Source organism: Gallus gallus, chromosome 1 (assembly GCF_016699485.2).
Source record: "Gallus gallus isolate bGalGal1 chromosome 1, bGalGal1.mat.broiler.GRCg7b, whole genome shotgun sequence".
Lineage (NCBI taxonomy): Eukaryota > Metazoa > Chordata > Aves > Galliformes > Phasianidae > Gallus > Gallus gallus.
Window position 1 is genome coordinate 68,358,679 of NC_052532.1, and position 18,590 is coordinate 68,377,268.

Genomic DNA, 18,590 nt, shown 5'->3' on the forward strand with positions numbered 1-18,590 from the left:
CAACATCTTGGAGATGACACGTTATTCTTAGAATTTTGTGATAGTAATCCCGAGTCCTGAACTTGTTCAACTGAAGATCTTGTCTGTTCTTTATGGTTTTTGCAATGTTTTCTCATAGTAACAAGTGAGATCAAGTGACTCTCCGGATTATCTGTCAGTGGTCACTTTGCATCTTCCTCAAAGGTCTTTTGCAGTTCCTTGATATTGACTGTTTGTTTTTCTAACTTAAGCAGGTTAAACCTCGCACAGAAGGTAATAATTTCGCCACTCTCCCTCCAAAATCTCCTTCTCATGGCATCACAGGAGATGAGGATAGTTTTGGCACCCGTAAAGCCAGATCTTCCTTTGGACGAGGCTTTTTCAAGATAAAAAATAATAAGAGGACTGCAAGTGCTCCCAATCTAGGTAGGTATTGTACACCTAAATGCAAATCACGTATGTGTCAAACAATGTTTCTAATAACAGAGAAATTAAGGTTTATTTTTCTGAGTGATGTAACTGTCCTAAAAAGCTGAAAAGCCAGCCTTCATCTTGCTAGGACACGGTGGTGTTTTTCTCAGTAGAATGTTTGGAAAAAGTCAAGCAACAGCAACAGGAAAACGGAGAAAACCTCATTGATGTAACAAAGTAGTTGGTCTGTTTCCACCTCTGCTATGTGGACCACGTAATGCATTACTGCAGTTTTGAATTGCTGGCTGTTTGGCCAGCAACTCAAACGTGGGATTTGTGGATATTTTTCCCCTTGGCTCCATTTCCAGTTTATCTTTCATAAGATTTTCTGAGGTACAGAAATGAGGCAGCTGCACTCAGTCTTCCTCTTTATTTTATGTGTTTATGTAGCTTTGCAAAAGAGACTGTGACAACAGGAACAATATTGGTAAGGTTATTTAAGCTCATTGTAGTTCTGGACTCATGTAGGAGGGTTTTCTGTTTTGGTCTTGTCATTTGCACAGTAAAGAAATGAACAAAATGTTCTGCTTAATGCAGTATTTGCTTTTACCAGCAGTTGAAACCTGACTTGCATTAGCTGATTTGCTGCAGTATTCTTTCCACTGTTCCAGTTCAAGCATCGAGTGAGTCCATAAATCAGAACTATTGGCATTTATCTACAATTTTTGGCTCTGTTGCACAACATTTGGAGTTCAGCTCTGTCCTTCAGAAGTATAAAGGCAGATAATGTCTTCTACATTGTCAAAAAGTGTATTGCTTTTTACTTATCAGTGACAATTCTAGATCTTTTTTCAAAAGAAGCAACATCCCCACACATTTGTTATGCATTGCCCCTATTTTCCCTTGTCGTATGGCATGGGTACTTACTAGCGTACTTGGAATAGATGTGCCATCTATTCTGAGGGTTAGACTCTTTGCTTTGGTTTATTTTGTCTGTGTTTGTGTGTAATCACCTGTTTCATCCTGTGATTAATTTGTCTAACAAGATGGAGGCCTTGTGGCTGTCCTAAAGGATTGGAAGATGAGCCGTCTAGAGCAGGCTCCTGTGAATTTGAATGATTGTTATCCAGATTTCAGTGCATCCACCTATGAAGTTGGTGCCCAGATTGTTGCCACCTCACAGGATCCTGTGTGAGTCGCAGAGTGGGTGGCCTCCCTGCACAAGACTGAGGTGCTGCTTTACCCTCTCCAACAAGGAGCAATACTGCGTTTATTTTCTAAGAGAGAGATGAACAAGTGAATTGTTTATCCTAATCTCTGTGTGATTCATTGTTGCGTGTGACGCATGCGTCTCATTTACCTCCCTCCTTTTGTCTTGTATTTTGTTGATGTGAGTTTTGAAATCTGTTTTACCTTGTCCTTCTGCGTGTTCTCTCCCTTTGTGCTGCGTGTGGTTATGTGCGTTGTTTGGATATCTGAAGATCGCAGTCGAAGTGCAAGCGCCCCTACTTTAGGTACAGTAATCCTGCATGTCTGCCTGTACCAGCGCTGTGCTGTGGCTGTTGCTAATGGCTGGTTATAGCCACGCACTTTTCAAACCAAAGCTAGACACCAGAGCTCCGCATCAAGCTCCTGTGCATCGCTAAAAGGAGTTTTCATGTAACACCTGCCCTCTGCTAGAAGTCAGCTGTGCCATTTCTTGTTAACTGCTACTAATGAGAGATTGCGGGTTAATTTGCAGAGACCTTTACTGTAACTTTGAGCACCGAATTACTTAGAGACCAAGACAGCAACAGGGAAACAACAGTGTATGAACACCAGGGGTGCCTCTGTGCTGTTGTCCACCTTAGAGCCCCCTAGGAAAGCTTGGAAGGTTGTGAAACAGGAAATGGAGTGTACTCGTTCCTCAGGAATTCATTTAGGGGTACTCTGAGTGGAAGGGTAAGTTGTCTTCTCAGAAATAGCTCCATTTATTATGTAATCAATGAATGAGAAATAACTGGGACAGATTTAGAGGGAGCCATTCATACGGTAAAAACTGGCCTTGTGATGTGAGTGTTCCCTGGGCGGTTCTGGCAAGAGCAGAGGGGAGAAGCAGGGCCGGGTGTTAGCAAGGGGGAGCTGTGTCAGCAGGTGTGGTGGCACAGCAGTTGCATGTGGCCCTTGCTGACAGAGACACGAGTCCTCTTGGCACTTCCTTGGTTTACCTTGGTTGGCTCCTCTTAGGAGTTATGCATCAGGGAGCAAGGTAGGTGGGGTGAACATTGCAATACCCGCAAATCTCTGCTACTAATGTATCCAGCCTTGTCCTAGTATTCTCTCTTTAGAGTGCTGTTTAAATGTGTATTTTTTTGTTGTTGTTTTTTCTAAGCGAGAACTTTTTCTTACACAAGTAAAGCAGAATCCACAAGTGCGAAAGCTTTGTTTGATACGCTGCTCTCTCTCACCATCAGGATTGCCTTATTATTCAATAGCAGTCAAACCAGAGCGCCCCAAAATCATCTTGCATGTGACCTTGTTTCCTCACCGCAAGGTTTTCACTTCTTCTTTTCACTGGAAGAAAATGGGACAAGTTCGTGCATAGTCCATCTGAAATACCTAGAACTTTGCCCTGCAGGAAGATACTCTTGAGGCCATGCGTCCCAGCAATATATGCTCTAGCTTGATTCATGTGATCTGTTTGGTTTTCTCCTGCAAGTTCAAGGGTCCATTTGAAAAACATGATGGTCATCGTAATACGTGGCTATGTGAAAAAGTGGTAAAAGTGGTTGCAGGCCTGACTGCCAGCTTGCTGCAGGCTGCCTTGCCACGGCTGCTTCATCTCAACAGGCTTGTGTTGACGCTATTCCTCAGCAAGCGTCATCAGCTCCACATGGTGACTTTCTTCAGCTACCTGGCACTTTGCTGGCACACCTCTGCTTATGTAGTCTTCTAGATATTGCAATTTGTTTACTTTTCTCTGTAAATGGTCTTAAATAGTCTTCTGCTTTGTTAGTTCAGCTTTTACTAAACAATGTTGTCACAATTTCACTTTTGTATATTGTCAATGGGGAAAAAAAAAAAAGGGCTACATATCAAACTTTTCACGTGGAAGGTAGTGTGTAGGTTCAGAGATGCTCTGTGCATCCTTTCAAAGGAAAAATGCAGTTCAGACAGTGTAGACTTCGTGGTATTTCTCTGCAGATAAACAAAATGCTCCACAACTTGAAGGAGAAAGCTTGCTTTCCACCAGCAAGGCAAAAGGGCCTTCCTGCTCCTAATGTGGGAGGAATTGTTTGTTGCTGGAATTTCCTTATCGGGGAGCATAGGAGATAATGGAGGTAACTAGGAAGGTTGCCCACTGGCAAATAATGTATTTTTCTGTGCTCTGGGGACTCCTGGTTCACCCGATGCCATGGCACTGATTTATTCCTGGGAGACCATCCCTGAAAAAGAGTGAACTTGGGATTTGATTCATTGATCGGTTCAGCAAGTATTTGTTGCCTGGTTTGGATGCAAAGCACTCAGCTAGTGCAGGGCTTTGCCTTGGGAGTGTCAACAGTCAGGCCCATGAACAAGAAACACATTTTGTTTCTCTTGGGTTTTTCATATCCTTTTTTGCCCCATTTTCTTAACGTGGAGGCTATCAGTAATTTTAGCAAGAGTCATTCCAGAGTTCAGGAGTGTGCCTGTACAGTCCTGCAGAAGTAAGTCTTGACAAAGCTTTGTTTTCTAACAGCTGAAACAGAAAAAGGATCTGCAGATCACCTGGATCTAGCTGGTTTGCCCCCTCGACCAAAAGAAACTGATAGCTTGCAGATGACTCCACCTTCTCCAGATTCCAGGAAAAAGGCCAGAGGAATCAAGAAGTTATTTGGAAGGTAAGTAAAAGATATGAAATGACCATTCTGCAGAACTGAGGCTTGCAGGGAATCCAGCCAGGTGCTGAGGTTGCTCAAGCTGATGACTTTGGGAGGAAGGAGGTGGTGGGCTTTGCAGGGGCACTGCTGTGCCTTCCATCTGCTTGTATGCATTTTTTCTAAATGATCTTTCCTTTTTTTTTTCCCCTTTCAACTTGTGGCTCTACAGTCTGTTCCAGGGCAGGTTGTGGGCACAGTTGGTGTGACCATCACAAGAGCAGGAGCTGTCATTTGAGGGACCCAAGCATGGGTCACTGTTGGGTGGAAGAAGGGCTACAAATGCCACAGGAAATCTTGCCTGTTTCGGTCGCCTGTCTTGTTCACAGTGGTAGAAGCATACCTTTTCCTTAGTCACATGTGAATATGCTTCCTTTCTTTAATCCAGACTTAAAAGAAGTCAGTCTACCACCTTCAACCCAGATGACATGTCCGAAATGGAGTTCAAAAGAGGAGGGACAAGAGCTACTGCAGGACCACGGCTGGGCTGGTCTAGAGACCTGGGGCAGTCTCGCAAGTAAGACGATCAGTGGCAAAGTTTGCTGGTGCATGCCTTCCTGGCAGCTCCAGTCAGGTTCAGTGTTAAAAGGAGAAGTGCAGTGCCAAAATGAAACGTCTCTTCTCCTGGCAAATGGAAGCAGGTAGATCCAGGCTGTTTCCTCCCTTGAGAGGTGATTTTGGCAGGGTTGAGGCTGGTTGGTGGTGGGAGTCCAGGGTCCTGCAGCTGAGTGAAGCTCGAGTGCATCTGCAAGGCTGTGCAAAGTGAAACGTGAGCCCTCATGTGGCAGTGACAGATATCTTTCAGTGTGTTTCCTGCTGCATTTCTGGGATTACAAGCAAAAGTGAATATTAGTTTTTCTTTAGAGTTTTAGCTACTCTAGGCAGTAGGGGTGATTGTGCCAGCAGTATTAATAGACAGTGTTTATTGTGGTGGTGGCAAGAGATCAGCACAGTGCATCATGTTGCTGACAGTTGAGAGGTAGAGACGCTCTCTTCCTCATAAGGCTCACCTGACTGTGATGCATGTTGTCCCCTGGAGATTGTCTCAGCTCCCACAAAATACCTATGAATGAATGGCTCAGGTTTTGGTTATTTTATTAAGTATGAAAGCAGGAGGTTTGAGGCATGGGATTTATCAGTCTCTTTTGAAAAAATCTTCTGTAGTGAGCTGGACATGCCATTTGCAAAGTGGACAAAGGAACAAGTTTGCAACTGGCTCCAAGACCAGGGGCTAGGCTCTTACATAAGTAACGGCAGACACTGGATACTATCTGGGCAAACCCTTCTGCAGGCCTCTCAGCAGGATCTGGAAAAGGTGAGAAGTACTAGAAACACTACTTTCAGTTCAACTTAAAAGAATGCTTTTAGCTAAACAATTATTTTAACCTTGCCTGCCTATATAGGAGTGGAAAGTAATCCCATTGAGTATTTTTCTGAACATTGACACATTTAAAGTTGTGTGTGTTGTGTTTTTGGTTTTTTTTTGTACGCAACCTGGTATGAGAGTACTATGTCTGATTTTTTCATATAGTTTTAAAGAACCTGCGTCCCTTAATCCACTGTAGTGAGCAGGTGTTTCCTAGAGCTGAGTGTGTGCTAAGGTGCTGTTGGTACTCAACAAACAGAGGTACAGCACTTGCTGGTGACTTGGCAGATGTATTCAGTGAGACTCTCTGAAACAATTTTTATTTCTTACATAACAGACTAATAAATAAAATACAGTATTGTATCAAGCTTTGCTCCTTTCCTTTCTCTCACAGGAGCTTGGGATAAAGCACCCATTGCATCGGAAGAAGCTTCAGCTTGCTCTGCAGGCACTTGGGTCTGAAGAGGAGAACAATCATGGAAAACTGGATTACCATTGGGTTACCAGTAAGACTATACTACATGCTGAAGCAGCATCTTTTTGTAGGGGTTCCTAATCATGTCAAGTTTAGAGTTCAGAGAGGAAGAATAATACCTAACTGGTGTTGTGGACATGGTTGTCATCAATCAGGAAGTGCTTTGCCATGTTAATATTGGTTCTGTCTCTTTGTTAGGGTGGCTGGATGACATTGGTCTCCCCCAGTATAAGACCCAGTTTGATGAAGGAAAAGTGGACGGCCGAATGCTCCATTACATGACTGTAGTGAGTAAATGGTTTTTCTTGTCTTGACATCTTTGTCATGTTCTTAGTTTTTACGGACATTTAATGCACACTAACATTCATTCAGACAGCTCACTGAGAATCATGTGAGTCTGGAGAGATCTCCTGCATAGTTGTTAGATCCACTTAACACTTAAACCTCTTCCTCTTAGCCATTCTGCAGGAGCATCCATCAGCCAAATCCTGGCTGACCTTACAAGCATCCCATTTATAGAGCACTGGAGGGCACCTGGGGCTGCTAGGGCTCCTCTGACATTGCAGACAGCCACTCTCACATCCTTCTGGGGCTGGCAGAACCAAATAGACATCTTACAGGGTCTGTTGTCTGTGAGGAGCCAGGTCATGCCAATCTGGCTTGTAGCTTTCTAGAGCAGAAAGAGGGCACAGGCACCATGTGGTCACCACATGCAGGTTTGAGTTTTGCCCCAGATGGACAGGATCTGAAAAGAAGCTAAAGCTGGAGGTTACTCTTGCAGTGCTGCAGAGCCTGCACATAAACGACCATGGTGTACCAGAAGCACAGAGCTTACTCCAACAGCTAAACGTGTCTTATGAGATGCTGCTGTTTTCAGAGCTCTTGCACAGTTCATAAATTGGGAAAGGAAATTCTCTGCATAATTGGAGGGATAAAATCAGGAGAGTTGAGAGAGTCAGAGACACTGCTAGTGCTGAAAAGATATTTCAGGATCCTGGATTTGTGCACACTACATCAGAGTGTTTATAGAGGACTGCTTGAAACTGTAGTGAGTGTCCTGTGCCAAATGAATGCTAATAGCTATAAGCCAAAGTAAACGGAAACCCTGACAGATGAACTCACCTGCATGTATTTCCTGCATTCTTTCCATCTTTAAAGACACTATCTTAATGTACAAGAGCAAATAGCAAGCAAAAGCCCAGACTTGTATGGGAGAAGTGGGTAATCTTGCGCGTAAGAGCTGTGCATGACATTGTGTAATGTGCTCAGGCAGCATAGGATCATATAATCATAGAATCGCTAAGGTTGGAAAAGACCCACAGGATCATCCAGTCCAACCATTCGCTCTTCACCAATGGTTCCCGCTAAACCATGTCCCTCAACACAACATCCAAACGCTCTTTAAACACCACCAGGGTCGGTGACTGCATCTGTAAGCATACAAAAGTATGCAAATGCTGTGGTTGCATTTCATGTGGCTTTTTACTGTGCAGATTGTTGTCAATTAATAGAAGTAGGTAGAATGTTTTTCTTCTCAGTGAGCCAATGTTGTCTAGTTATCTACTCATGTGCATGCAATTTTCTTTGAAGAGAATTGCAGTTTTAAGAGCCATCTTGTTTGAAAACAGGATTCATTATTAACATTTGCATTATGTATTCAAAAATGTACAGCACAGTGTCAGCTCCTCGCTTTACTGTCTGTCAGGTGAAGCCAACCGGTTCTTCTCTGGAGATGCAAATGAAAACTGAACATTGCCAATATTATTTCCTTCTTTGTAACAAAGAAGAAATCAGTCACGCTGTGGGCAGTGTAAAAGTTGTTATGCTGTATTTGCATGTGTTTTGTATATTCTTTACATTAGATTGACTACCTGACATGATTTTGCTGTTTAGTGCATTTTGGACAGATGCTTAGTGCTTGCTGCTTACATAGTGCTTTCATGTTTGTTGGCTTTAGCTTATTGAATTTGCACGTTAATATAAAAGCAGGAGGCATCTTGTTTCTTTTGTTAAGTCTTGGAGATCTGATGCCAGTAGGTTCTGCTGAGCTTAATCTCGTGTTGGGAAGCTATGTCACTGTATTGAGTGGGTGAGCACTGAGTGTTGGTAAAACGCAGCATAGGCAACAATGTGAAGGATCTTCACGTTACTCTTTTTTACTCTACACATTAGTCTTTTTTTTCCTACAGAAAGAGAAAGAAAATTGATGGGTGGACAGAGGAGGGATAGGCAGTGGGAGCGTTGGTTTTGAACTAGATAGCTCTTCCTGTCAGTTCCCTTTAAAATTAAATCACTGGGAATCTTTTTGAACAGCGTTTAACCATCAAGTTACAACAGCAGATTCAGTGTAAATACTCAACTAAAAACAACTGTACTCAGAGTGTGAAAGAAAACTTCTAAAAGCCACATGGAAATTCACCCTTACTCAAATTAAAATAATGAAATAGAAACTCGAATCTTAAGTTCATCGTAAGGTTATCCAAAAGCAAAGAACTGTTTGGACAAGCAAAGAATTTGCTCTTCACTTATTCTGACAAAATCATAAAACAGTCCACTGTTAGTAACACACAAGTGGTGTTAAAACATGGCAGTCTAGGTTAACCCTAGCATAAAGATGTGTAAATTCACTTGTCAGCCAGCTTGCACCAACGAAGTACCAGACTTTAAGACACTTAGTGACATAATGAGGATTAGGTTAAATTATAACTGAGGAGCCTAACTTAGCAGGAATGCAGATCTCACAGCATGTGACCACTTCTGCAGGGTAGGACAGGTTCTTTGTTTGTAGCCCTTGCTGGAGCTGCAGATCTGGATGATCTGGGAAGTCTTGCCAGGCTGGTGCGTAATCCTTTGTAAACATTTCCCATGTCTGAGCTCCGTGAATGGGAGAGAATCTGATTGTTTTGGTTTTGACATGCTACCTTTCTGGGGCTAGATATTGGGGTGAAACCAGAGAGAGGCAAAATGTGTCATCTTCTGTATTGCATGTATTGCAAAGTTGTCAGCAGGTCAAGATGTTGGATTGTACCAACAGCCTTTAGCAACCTGTGAGCCTCATCTACACTGTGTCTCGTTTGCTGTTGTTCACCACGTGTGTCCTATGAGTTAAGCTCTCTTGGTTGCCGAAAGTCTCTCTCTCCTCCTTCTCAGTGATGTAACAGAGCTCTGAGTACAAGGAGGTGTAATGGAGCCAGAGCAAAACTGCTACTTGCTGCTGTAATCACGAAGGGGGAAAATGTCCTTCCCAGCTTTCGACATCTGAAAGCTCGTGGTCCAGCCAAAGGCTGTAGCTGGTGTCAGTGCAGGGAGAGCAGGCTGTGTGAGGCAGTGTCTCATTCCTTGATGTGGCAGAAATTGTCCTCAGGAGATGTCTGACTCTTTCTGTGAGTGCTGGTGGGAGCCTAAATAGCTGATCTGTATGAGCTGTAAAATGAGTTCTTCTGTGAGATTAATGTTTAAATAAAAGTTACTGGGAGGATTAAGATTTTAGAGAAAGAACTGGATGCTTTTGTTAGTATCACTGATGCTTTGCAGAGGGGAGTGTGGGAAGAACATCTTGGCATGTTCTTGCCCTGCCATATGTGAGAAGGGGTTCATCCTTACTGAAAATGACCTGGCTGTGTGGTTATGCCTTACGGTGCCTTGTCACAGAGGCAAGCTCCAGGCCATCTATGGGATGGATGGCTTGACATTAATCCCTTGTCTCATGTATTTAAATTCTAGAATATACTAGATGTGACATTTTAAGCCAGTCCAAAGCTGTTGAGGAAGTTGAGTGTTGGTTCCACTACGAAGTGCTTCTGTGCGTATTAAATTCTCCTTCTTCTTCCACAGGATGACTTGCTGTCCTTGAAGGTTGTCAGTGTCCTCCACCACCTCAGCATCAAAAGAGCCATCCAGGTTCTGAGAATAAATAACTTTGAGCCCAACTGTCTGCGCAGGAGGCCATCAGATGAGGTACTGCTTTAAGATGGAACTGTGAAGAAGAATCCTGTAGGGTTTTCTCCCTGTTTCTGATTATTTCTCCTCTACCCTTTCCTCTCATATTGGCTGCTTCCTATTTTATTTTGTTTCAGTTTTGGTTTCCTTTTTGTCATTTTATTCCCAAGTTTAGTGTCCTTCTGAGGCTACCAGGAGCACAGCTTTTTTCCTTCACCTGCTGTGGCCCCAGTGTCATGTCTCCTTACCAACTCTCACATTCCTTCTTGCTAAAAACTGTCCTTAGTCTTTGATGTGGTTTCTTCAAAATAAATAGTCCTGAACTTGGTGCACAGCTTCTGTCAGGCTAGTATAACTGTGAAGTATGTGGCCATGTCAGGATTTTCTCTGTAAAAGAAGTTTTGTCTTATCAGTCAGGAAACTGCCACTGATTTATGTTGGAAGGAGCATACACCAGCTAGGGCATCGGATGATGAAGCAGCCCAGAGTCTTGAATTTAGATTGTCCTGCATATCTGCAGGAGATGCACACCAGCTCATGGAGCTAGCTAGTTCTCAGCTCTACTCGTAGAAATTGCAGCTAATCCTATTGTGCAGCAAGATCCTCAGACTGCACGAAGCATGATACATACCTGTTCACTGCACTCAGAAACACAGCTCATGTTGTTTGGCACAACCATCCTGCAAGCAGAGCAGGAAAGATGATCACTTCCCAGCAAGATAAACACAAGCTAAGCTGCTGTGGTAAGCTCTTGGCTTGGAGTTATTAGAAAGATACCGTGTTATGAGTGAACAGTACTTGAATCTGACTGATTTCAAACCCTTCTGCCTCGATGGAAGGCTTTAGACTTTTCCTGTAATGATCAGGAAAGTATCAGAAAGGTACCTTCATGTCAGTGTCTCCATCAGCAAGCATCAGTATTTTAACTCTTAAGTGAAGAATCAGCTTAAGAAACTCAGGGGAGAGCTCAGCGTACTGTAAACTGTATGCAGTGCAGAGATACAAGATTTCTGATGAAAATGCCATTTACATCTGCCCTGAAGTCTTTCAGTGCTTGAGGAATGTATGAGGTTTGGTCCAGACCCAATTGCTGCAAGATAGCAATCCAAAGAAAGTGGAGATCTTTTTTTTTTTTCTTTCTCAAGAGTAAGGTGGGATCATATGCATAAAGGAGGGGAGAGGTTTGTCTAAGCTAAGACTGGGGCTGGGACATCTGTGTTTGGAAGCCTCCTTACCTGCCTGTTCCTCCTGTTCGCAGAATAATGTCACACCTTCTGAGGTCACCCAGTGGACCAATCACCGCGTGATGGAGTGGTTACGCTCTGTTGATCTGGCAGAGTATGCACCTAATCTGAGGGGGAGTGGTGTGCATGGGGGGCTGATGGTAAGATACTCACAGGCTTACTTTATTTGATTTAAAATAAATCGTGACTGAGAATTACTAGTTCTGTCATCTTTGCTGCACACACACTTACTTCTGTCTTCTTTTTCTTCTTAATAATAAGTTGCTGTCAATATTTATTACCCAACAGTTTAAAAGACACAAATGGCTTGGACAAAGTTTGCTTGGAAAGCAGTGAATTTGTTTGCCTGTATCCCCTTCACATTTTAATTGGCATTTTCTACCTCCTAGCCTACAACACCATCGTGCTATTACACAACCACCATTTTCCTTCCTGCATAGCTTTCCATATCATGTGATCTAAGGGTGAATTTAGCTCTTCCTTCTTATGTGCCAGTTTCTTTCTGTTTATAACTCAAGAAAGAAAGGCTGGAGATAGCATTTTATGAATCCTTTAACTCTCTTTTCTCCATCTTCATTGCATATTTTCTCTAAAATAAAAACTCAAAGCAACTTTAAAAAGTGACTGAGCCACACATCCCCATCTATGTCCTTGAGATCTCAACAGATGGTGTTGGCTTCAGCTGGACTCTGTGATTTTGTTAATAGGTTTTGGAGCCACGATTCAATGTAGAAACCATGGCCCAGTTGCTGAACATCCCACCAAACAAGACACTGCTGCGACGGCACCTAGCCACTCATTTCAACCTCCTCATTGGGCAGGAGGCCCAGCAGCAGAAACGTGAAGCCATGGAGTCCCCAGACTATGTCCTCTTAACAGCAACTGCCAAAGTTAAGGTAGGCCACTTGTTCTGGGTTTGTGCGTGAACTTCCAGGCAGACATTTAGATCTCCAGTATGCTAGTTTTGTGCATTCTTGGAGGGCTGTTCAATAAGGTTTGAGAAACAGGGTTGGCTACTAATGTGAAAACAAACAAAAAAAACATTAAAGCAGGACTCAGAAGATATGGGTTTGACTCTTGTGTCTACTGTGAGCACACCACATCTCAGCTCCTCAAATGTGCCAAAGAGAGATGGCACTCTTGTGGGTTGTCCATCTGACTGTATGATAATGTGTTTGGGACGGAGGTGGTCTCTTACTGTTCATACGATCGTGGCTTTGTGCAATGGGATTCTGATAACATTTGGGATCCTTGAGATGTTATTTTTGTAGTAATGATGGAATGAGGGGATGCATCTTGTTCTTATGGATGCAGTTATCCGGAAATAGTATCAACAGCTATTTAGAAAGGTGTTAGCAGAGCAGTGGAGTCTTAACCCTTCAACATCTGCTTACATTGAAACACCAGCTGCAGGGGCATCTGTTACTTCTTTGCGGACTCTAAGTTTTTGTGAATTTTCTTTTCACTTGTAAGCCAAAGAAACTTGCCTTCAGCAATTTTGGGAGCCTGAGAAAGAAGAAGCAAGATGATGTGGAAGAGTACGTGTGTCCTATGGAGCTAGGGAGGGCCTCTGGAAGTGCATCGAAGAAAGGTTTTAAGGCTGGCCTGGATATCCGAGTATATGATGATGATGATTTGGACAGGCTGGAGCAGGTAAAACTGTAGTAGTTAGCTGTGCTGTTAGATTTGGTGGGAAACCTCTCTTTCACAGTGAAACCTTTCCTTTCCTTTGGCCTGTGAAGACCCTCAGTTTTGACAGTCACAAAGCACTACGCACAAACACAAACGTGTCCCTCAGCCCAAGAACTGCAAGCTGTGAATGCAGCACCTGTAAGACTGTCTCTGACATAACTCATCTTCTGTCCCTACAGGACACGCTCATCCCTCGCTCTGAGCATCTGGGCTGTAATAAAGCATTTACATTATTTGCTGAACTTAATTGCTACTGCATGCAAGGGATTCGTTATTCATTCATTGTCCGTTATCTGTTTTTTTGCAGATGGAAGATTCAGAAGGGACAGTGAGGCAAATAGGAGCGTTTTCTGAAGGCATCAACAACTTGACAGTAAGGCTTAAAACTGTGATCTGTAGAACAAAAATTCTGTTTCTGTAAAATGAGTTTGACTCTTCCCTAATTTCCTTTCTAGCACATGTTAAAAGAGGATGAAATGTTTAAAGACTTTGCAACTCGCTCTCCTAGCACCAGTATAACAGATGAAGACTCCAATGTGTGACAGCAACCAACAGGCACTGATGAAGGCTCGCTTCCTATGTGCAAGAAACGTCATCACTAGATGTGATGGGCAGCAGATCGTATGCATTATGTTGCTCTTGCTTCTGTTTGTTAGAAGTGATACTGGGGGGTGAAGAATTTAAAGAAGAACTGAAAAAAAAGGTGCCTACTCTAAAGTTGCCATAAGAAACACCCAGACACTGGTGAATGGAAATTGTTTTTACTATATTTAATGTACAAACTGGTGATATGTTTCAGAGTGTTGCTTTTAAATTGACTTGGTATCATAGTGCTCCTTTTTCTTATTCATGTCCTGAGATAATCCTTTGTACTGTTACAGTGTAAAGCAAATTGTTAGGTAGAAAAGCATTGCGCCTGTAGTTGTCTATCAGCTTTCTCTAGGCCCTGAACTGAAGATGTCATTGCTATCTCTTTCAAAGGCCTTCGCCCCACACAAGTGCTAGTTCTGTCCTTCCCTTGGTATCCAACATAGGATTTTAGTCCTCTGTGCCCTGCATAATCTCCCCGGTAGCTCTTCACCATTGCTTTTATTTTTATACTGTTTTATAAAAAAAAAAATATTAAAAAAAAAAAGTATATGAAGTACATCTAAAAGCAAAAATTTAAATTTTGTGACATAGAGTGATGGAAAGTTCAAGGTAAGGGGAAGGGGGAGAGAATTCTAAAAGATTATCCCAGTTTGCACACCAGCTGGTTACTGGAAAAGGCAGGCTGACCTTTGGAACTGTTTGCTTTTGTTGCTTTTTACTGAGTTCACAGTTTAATGATCTTCCATTTGGGATGGAGCAGTTGTGAAGCTTGTTTCCACTAGCAGTGACTCCTTGGGAAGCTGCAGATTTCAAAATGTCTTCTTCCTCGTTCCCAGCAGCAGTAGTTCTACAGCATTCAAAGTTAGTAACACTTCTGTGACTTAAAAGTGTTCCGGAGAGTTTTTCTTCAAGTTGAGAGTACTCCTGCACGTGGAAGGAATGTTTCTGTGCTGTGACTAACGTGAGGATGGTGTAGTTGCAAACAAATAGAGTTATATAGAGAAATGTATAGGAAATATATTATTTCATTATATTAAACCTAAGGTGGAACTTTTCCTTAAAAAATCCAAATATCAAACGTGTTGCTCATCATTTTACCTTCTTAGAGCATCATTATTTTTCCTTGAAGGTCATCAAATGTTAAAAGCATTAACTAGCCAATGGAAGTTTTTTTGTCAGGCTTTCTGTCTTGCGAGGTGTCCTAGCCAAAAGCAAACAAAAAGTACTGTTAATTACAGCAGTCTTTTATACAGTGTTGAGCATTGCATGTATTTTAGCACAATGGCATGAAGCTTCTTTGCTTTGTAACAAGAAAAAAAAAGCCCAGCTGCTCCTTGTGGATACTGTTTGGCTTTTACAAGAGCTTGTTGCTCGTTTCATCACTGCCCGTGCTGGAAGTGAGACCATTGCTGACACACTGATGTGTGGTTTAATGGATCATGGATTTGTGCTGGTCCTGTGGGTAGGAAAGGAAGGAAGGGGATTCCATGGACCTTGCAGCAGGTGTTGGGGGTAGACCAGAGATGTGTTCTAGCACTCTGCTGCTATAGCCTTACGAGCTGTTACCAGTCAGGTTGGTTTTTTTGTTGGTTGGTTTTTTTGTTGTTGTTGTTTTCTTTTGAAAGGTATGCAGTTTGGGCTAATTTTCATGTGCAAAGATGAAAACTGTGATGTGGACCAGTTGTGTTATATACAATATCAAGTGCTGCCATACTCTCTTCAGTAGCTGGAGCCAGGCAAATGAGCCACGTTGTATTCGTGAAACAGTTTGTGCCACTTCCCATTTTTCTACAGACAGATCACACCTGGTGCTTTATTCAGAACTCTGACTGAGGAGCACCCACAAGTAATTTGCTGTCTGTTGTTTCTTCTTCTGCAGTTCTGGGGGTGGCTGAGCTATTCCGACCAGGCAGAACCACCCCGTTCTGTAACGCCTGCTTGCCACTGTCAGGTACAAATCCTCGTGGTGTGGGTTCAGGGCTTGCTTTCTGTGAATGCTCTGCAATGGTGGGCTCAAAACCCCGCTCTGCCACACGCAGCAGAGGCACCGGAAGACATTGTGCAGGCTTCTGAGCAGAAGTATTCCTTCAGATTCTCCTGAGCAGATACTGGCTAGTGGGCACAGTGAATGAATATTCACAGGAACAAAGGGGCTAGTGACACAGTGCTATGTGCTGAAACAGGTACAAGCAAAGGCTCAGATTTTTTCTCACTCTGCTGCTGTTAACAAGCCTATCAGCAGCAGCAGATGATCATTTCTTTTTAAGTCCGGTGTAAGTAAAGTTCTACTCCAAACACCCTGTTTCTGGGTCTCCTGGTTGGAGAGCAGGTTGTCATTCAGAGCTGCCTATCAGCTGAACCATGGTGGTTTTGCGGGGGGCTGTTAGGAAAGCATTGGTAACAGTGGGAGATTTATGCGTGCATGTGCACAAAGCTGATACCATTGTGGTATTTTGTGTTTTTGAAGAGGGCAACGTAACTACTGTGTATTGCCATGTAAAATCCAATAAAAATCTGTGGAAAATGCCAACTGCTTCTGGTAAGTTTTGTTGGTTTTTGTTTTGTTTTGTTTTGCTTTTTGTAATGCATCCCTAATTTCTTTTTTTTTGACTTCCTAGGAAGCTCATTTCATTCTACTTAAAAGATGAGGGACAAGGGGCAAACAAAATCACAGGCTGGATTCACCAGTTCACCTGTTGAGGGTGCCAGGAGGAAGAGTCAGGTAACAGCCAACAAATATGCAGTCTTTTTTGCTGATTTTTGAGATCCACATGTAGAGCACACTGGGTTACTGGGCATGTGTGACAAGGAGGTGTGTCCCAGCCCCTTGTCTGCCCCTCAGTGAGCCCTCTTAGGGTGTCAGAGGACGAGCAACATCTGTCCCCATTGCAGAGAGCATCTCCAGCCCAAGGTGTCACCATCCTTCCCCGTGCCCTCGTAGCCCTCAGCAGCTGTAGGAGTACCAATTGTCTTCCCCACTTTGTTGCTGGGATGCAAGTACAGATGATGATAAATGTTTTGCTTGGAATAGCCCAGGTGGCAGTGCAGAAACTGCAGAACTCCTCCCTGTCTTGTGACCCTCATTTCTGTTGTTTTGTTCATCGTATCAGCTTTTTTGTGTTCACACCGAGGATAAATGCTTTGAAATCTAGAGCACAATATACTGTTTTCGTCTTTATAGTGGCACGGAGCTTTATGCTTCAGTATTTTGGCATTTTCTTTTGCAGCAAGAGCTTTTCCTGTGGAATCCCTTTATCTTCCTCCTCCGATCTGAGGTCAGCGTTCTTTGATGCAGCTGTGAAAATGAACGCAAACCCCCAGAACTGCTAGGAGATTAGGAGAAAAGGCTGGCAAGGAGGGAGTGTTGGTTGCTGGGGAGCCCTGATGTAGGAAGGAGGAGAAATCGAGTTACAGTCAGAGCTACTGGGACACTCAGCAGTGTACCCCCTGCTGATTGCTGGGTCACAAAGGAATGGAGGTGAGACCAGGAGGCATGTGAAGATCTGTGGGAGAAAAGAAATGTAGTACTTTGGTCACAATCTGTTTTCTGGAGAGAAGGACCCAAGGGCAGTGTGACCAACCGGAGATGGGGTGTCTCTTGGGAGTTTCAGGAACATCAGGACATCTGTAGGCAGTAGAGATGAATCACAGAATGGTATGGGTTGGAAGAGACCTTAACGCCCGTAGAGTTCCACCCCTCTGCCACGGGCAGGATTGCCATCCACCAGGTCCAGGAAGACTGGACACTTCTCAAGAAGGAGGTCTTAGAGATGCAGGAGCAGCCTCCAGTCAACCTCTGGTTGCCTCCTGGCCAAGCAGAGAGGTCCCTATGGCTTGGACAGGTACACTCTTTGCTGGGTAAAGAACTGGCTGGAGGGCTGGGCCCAGAGAATGGTGAATGGTGTTAAATCCAGCTGGCAACTGGTCACCAGTGGTGTTCCCCAGGGGTTGGTATTGGGTCCTTTCCTGTTGTCTTTATTGAGTCATCTTTATTGATGAGCTGGATGAATGCACCCTCAGTAAGTTCCCAGATGACACCAAGTTAGGAGGAATTGACGATCTGTGTGGGCTTAGGAAGGCCATTCAGAGGGATCTGAACAGGCTGGATCGTTGGGCTGAGGCCGGGGGGATGAAGTTCAATAAGGCCATGTGTTGGGGTCTGCACTTTGGTTACAACAACTCCAGGCAACACTACAGGCTTGGGGCAGAGTGGCTGGAAAACAGTGCAGAGGAAAAGGACCTGAGGGTGTTGGTTGGTGCGCAGTTGAACACCAGCCAGCCATGTGCCCAGGTGTCCAAGAAGGCTGACAGATTTCTTACTTGTATAAGAAATAATGTAGCCAGCAGGAGTAGGGAGGTGATCCTCCCTCTGTACTCATCTCTGGTGAGGCCGCACCTTGTGTACTGTGTTCAGTTTTGGGCTCCTCACTGCAAGAAAGGTATTGAGGCCCTGGAGTGTGTTCAGAGAAGGGCAGTGAAGCTGGTGAGGGATCTGGAGCACAGGCCTTATGAGGAGCAGCTGGAGGAACTGGGATTGTCTAGTCTGGAGTAGAGGAGGCTCAGGAGAGAGACCTTGTTGCTCTGTACAACTCCCTAAAAGGAGGCTGTGGTGATGTGAAGATCAGCCTCTTCTCCAGCGTAACAAGTGATAGGACTAGAGGGAATGGCCTGAAGTTATGCTGGGAAAGGTTCACGTTGGATATTAGGAAAAAATTTTCTCAAAAGAGTGGTCAGGCTCTGGAATGGGCTGCCTGGGGAAGTGATGGAGTCACTGTCCCTGGAGGTGTTCAAAAACCATCTGGACTTTGTACTAAGAGGCACAGTTTAGTGGGAAAATATTGGTGGTAGGTGGACGGTTGGCCTAGATAATCTTGGAGGTCTTTTTCAACCTTGGTGATTCTTTGATCAGGCTGCCCAGGGCCCCATCCAACATGGCCTTGAATGCCTCCAGGGATGGGACATCCACAGCTTCTCTGGGCAGCCTGTGCCACTGCCTC

General features: G+C 43.8%; 1 protein-coding gene across 50 annotated transcripts in view; it reads left to right on the top strand.

Annotated features, from left to right (window-relative positions):
• The window catches only part of PPFIBP1 (PPFIA binding protein 1), a 99,688-nt gene extending 83,565 nt beyond the window's left edge, over positions 1-16,123 (top strand). For 26 of the 50 annotated variants that reach the window (XM_046939471.1, XM_046939459.1, XM_046939470.1 and 23 more), the window contains 13 exons: positions 231-405; positions 1,872-1,904; positions 4,109-4,250; positions 4,675-4,803; positions 5,451-5,601; positions 6,047-6,158; positions 6,326-6,414; positions 9,962-10,084; positions 11,325-11,450; positions 12,018-12,206; positions 12,784-12,963; positions 13,310-13,375; positions 13,458-16,123. In XM_046939471.1, the coding sequence (XP_046795427.1) occupies positions 231-405; positions 1,872-1,904; positions 4,109-4,250; positions 4,675-4,803; positions 5,451-5,601; positions 6,047-6,158; positions 6,326-6,414; positions 9,962-10,084; positions 11,325-11,450; positions 12,018-12,206; positions 12,784-12,963; positions 13,310-13,375; positions 13,458-13,544 (1,602 nt within the window). In that variant the 3' untranslated portion in view covers positions 13,545-16,123. The remainder of the gene's footprint in view (positions 1-230; positions 406-1,871; positions 1,905-4,108; positions 4,251-4,674; positions 4,804-5,450; positions 5,602-6,046; positions 6,159-6,325; positions 6,415-9,961; positions 10,085-11,324; positions 11,451-12,017; positions 12,207-12,783; positions 12,964-13,309; positions 13,376-13,457) is intronic. The other 24 variants (XM_025148981.3, XM_040697389.2, XM_025148994.3 and 21 more) reach the window with 3 other exon arrangements.
• Positions 16,124-18,590: the final 2,467 nt, after the last annotated feature.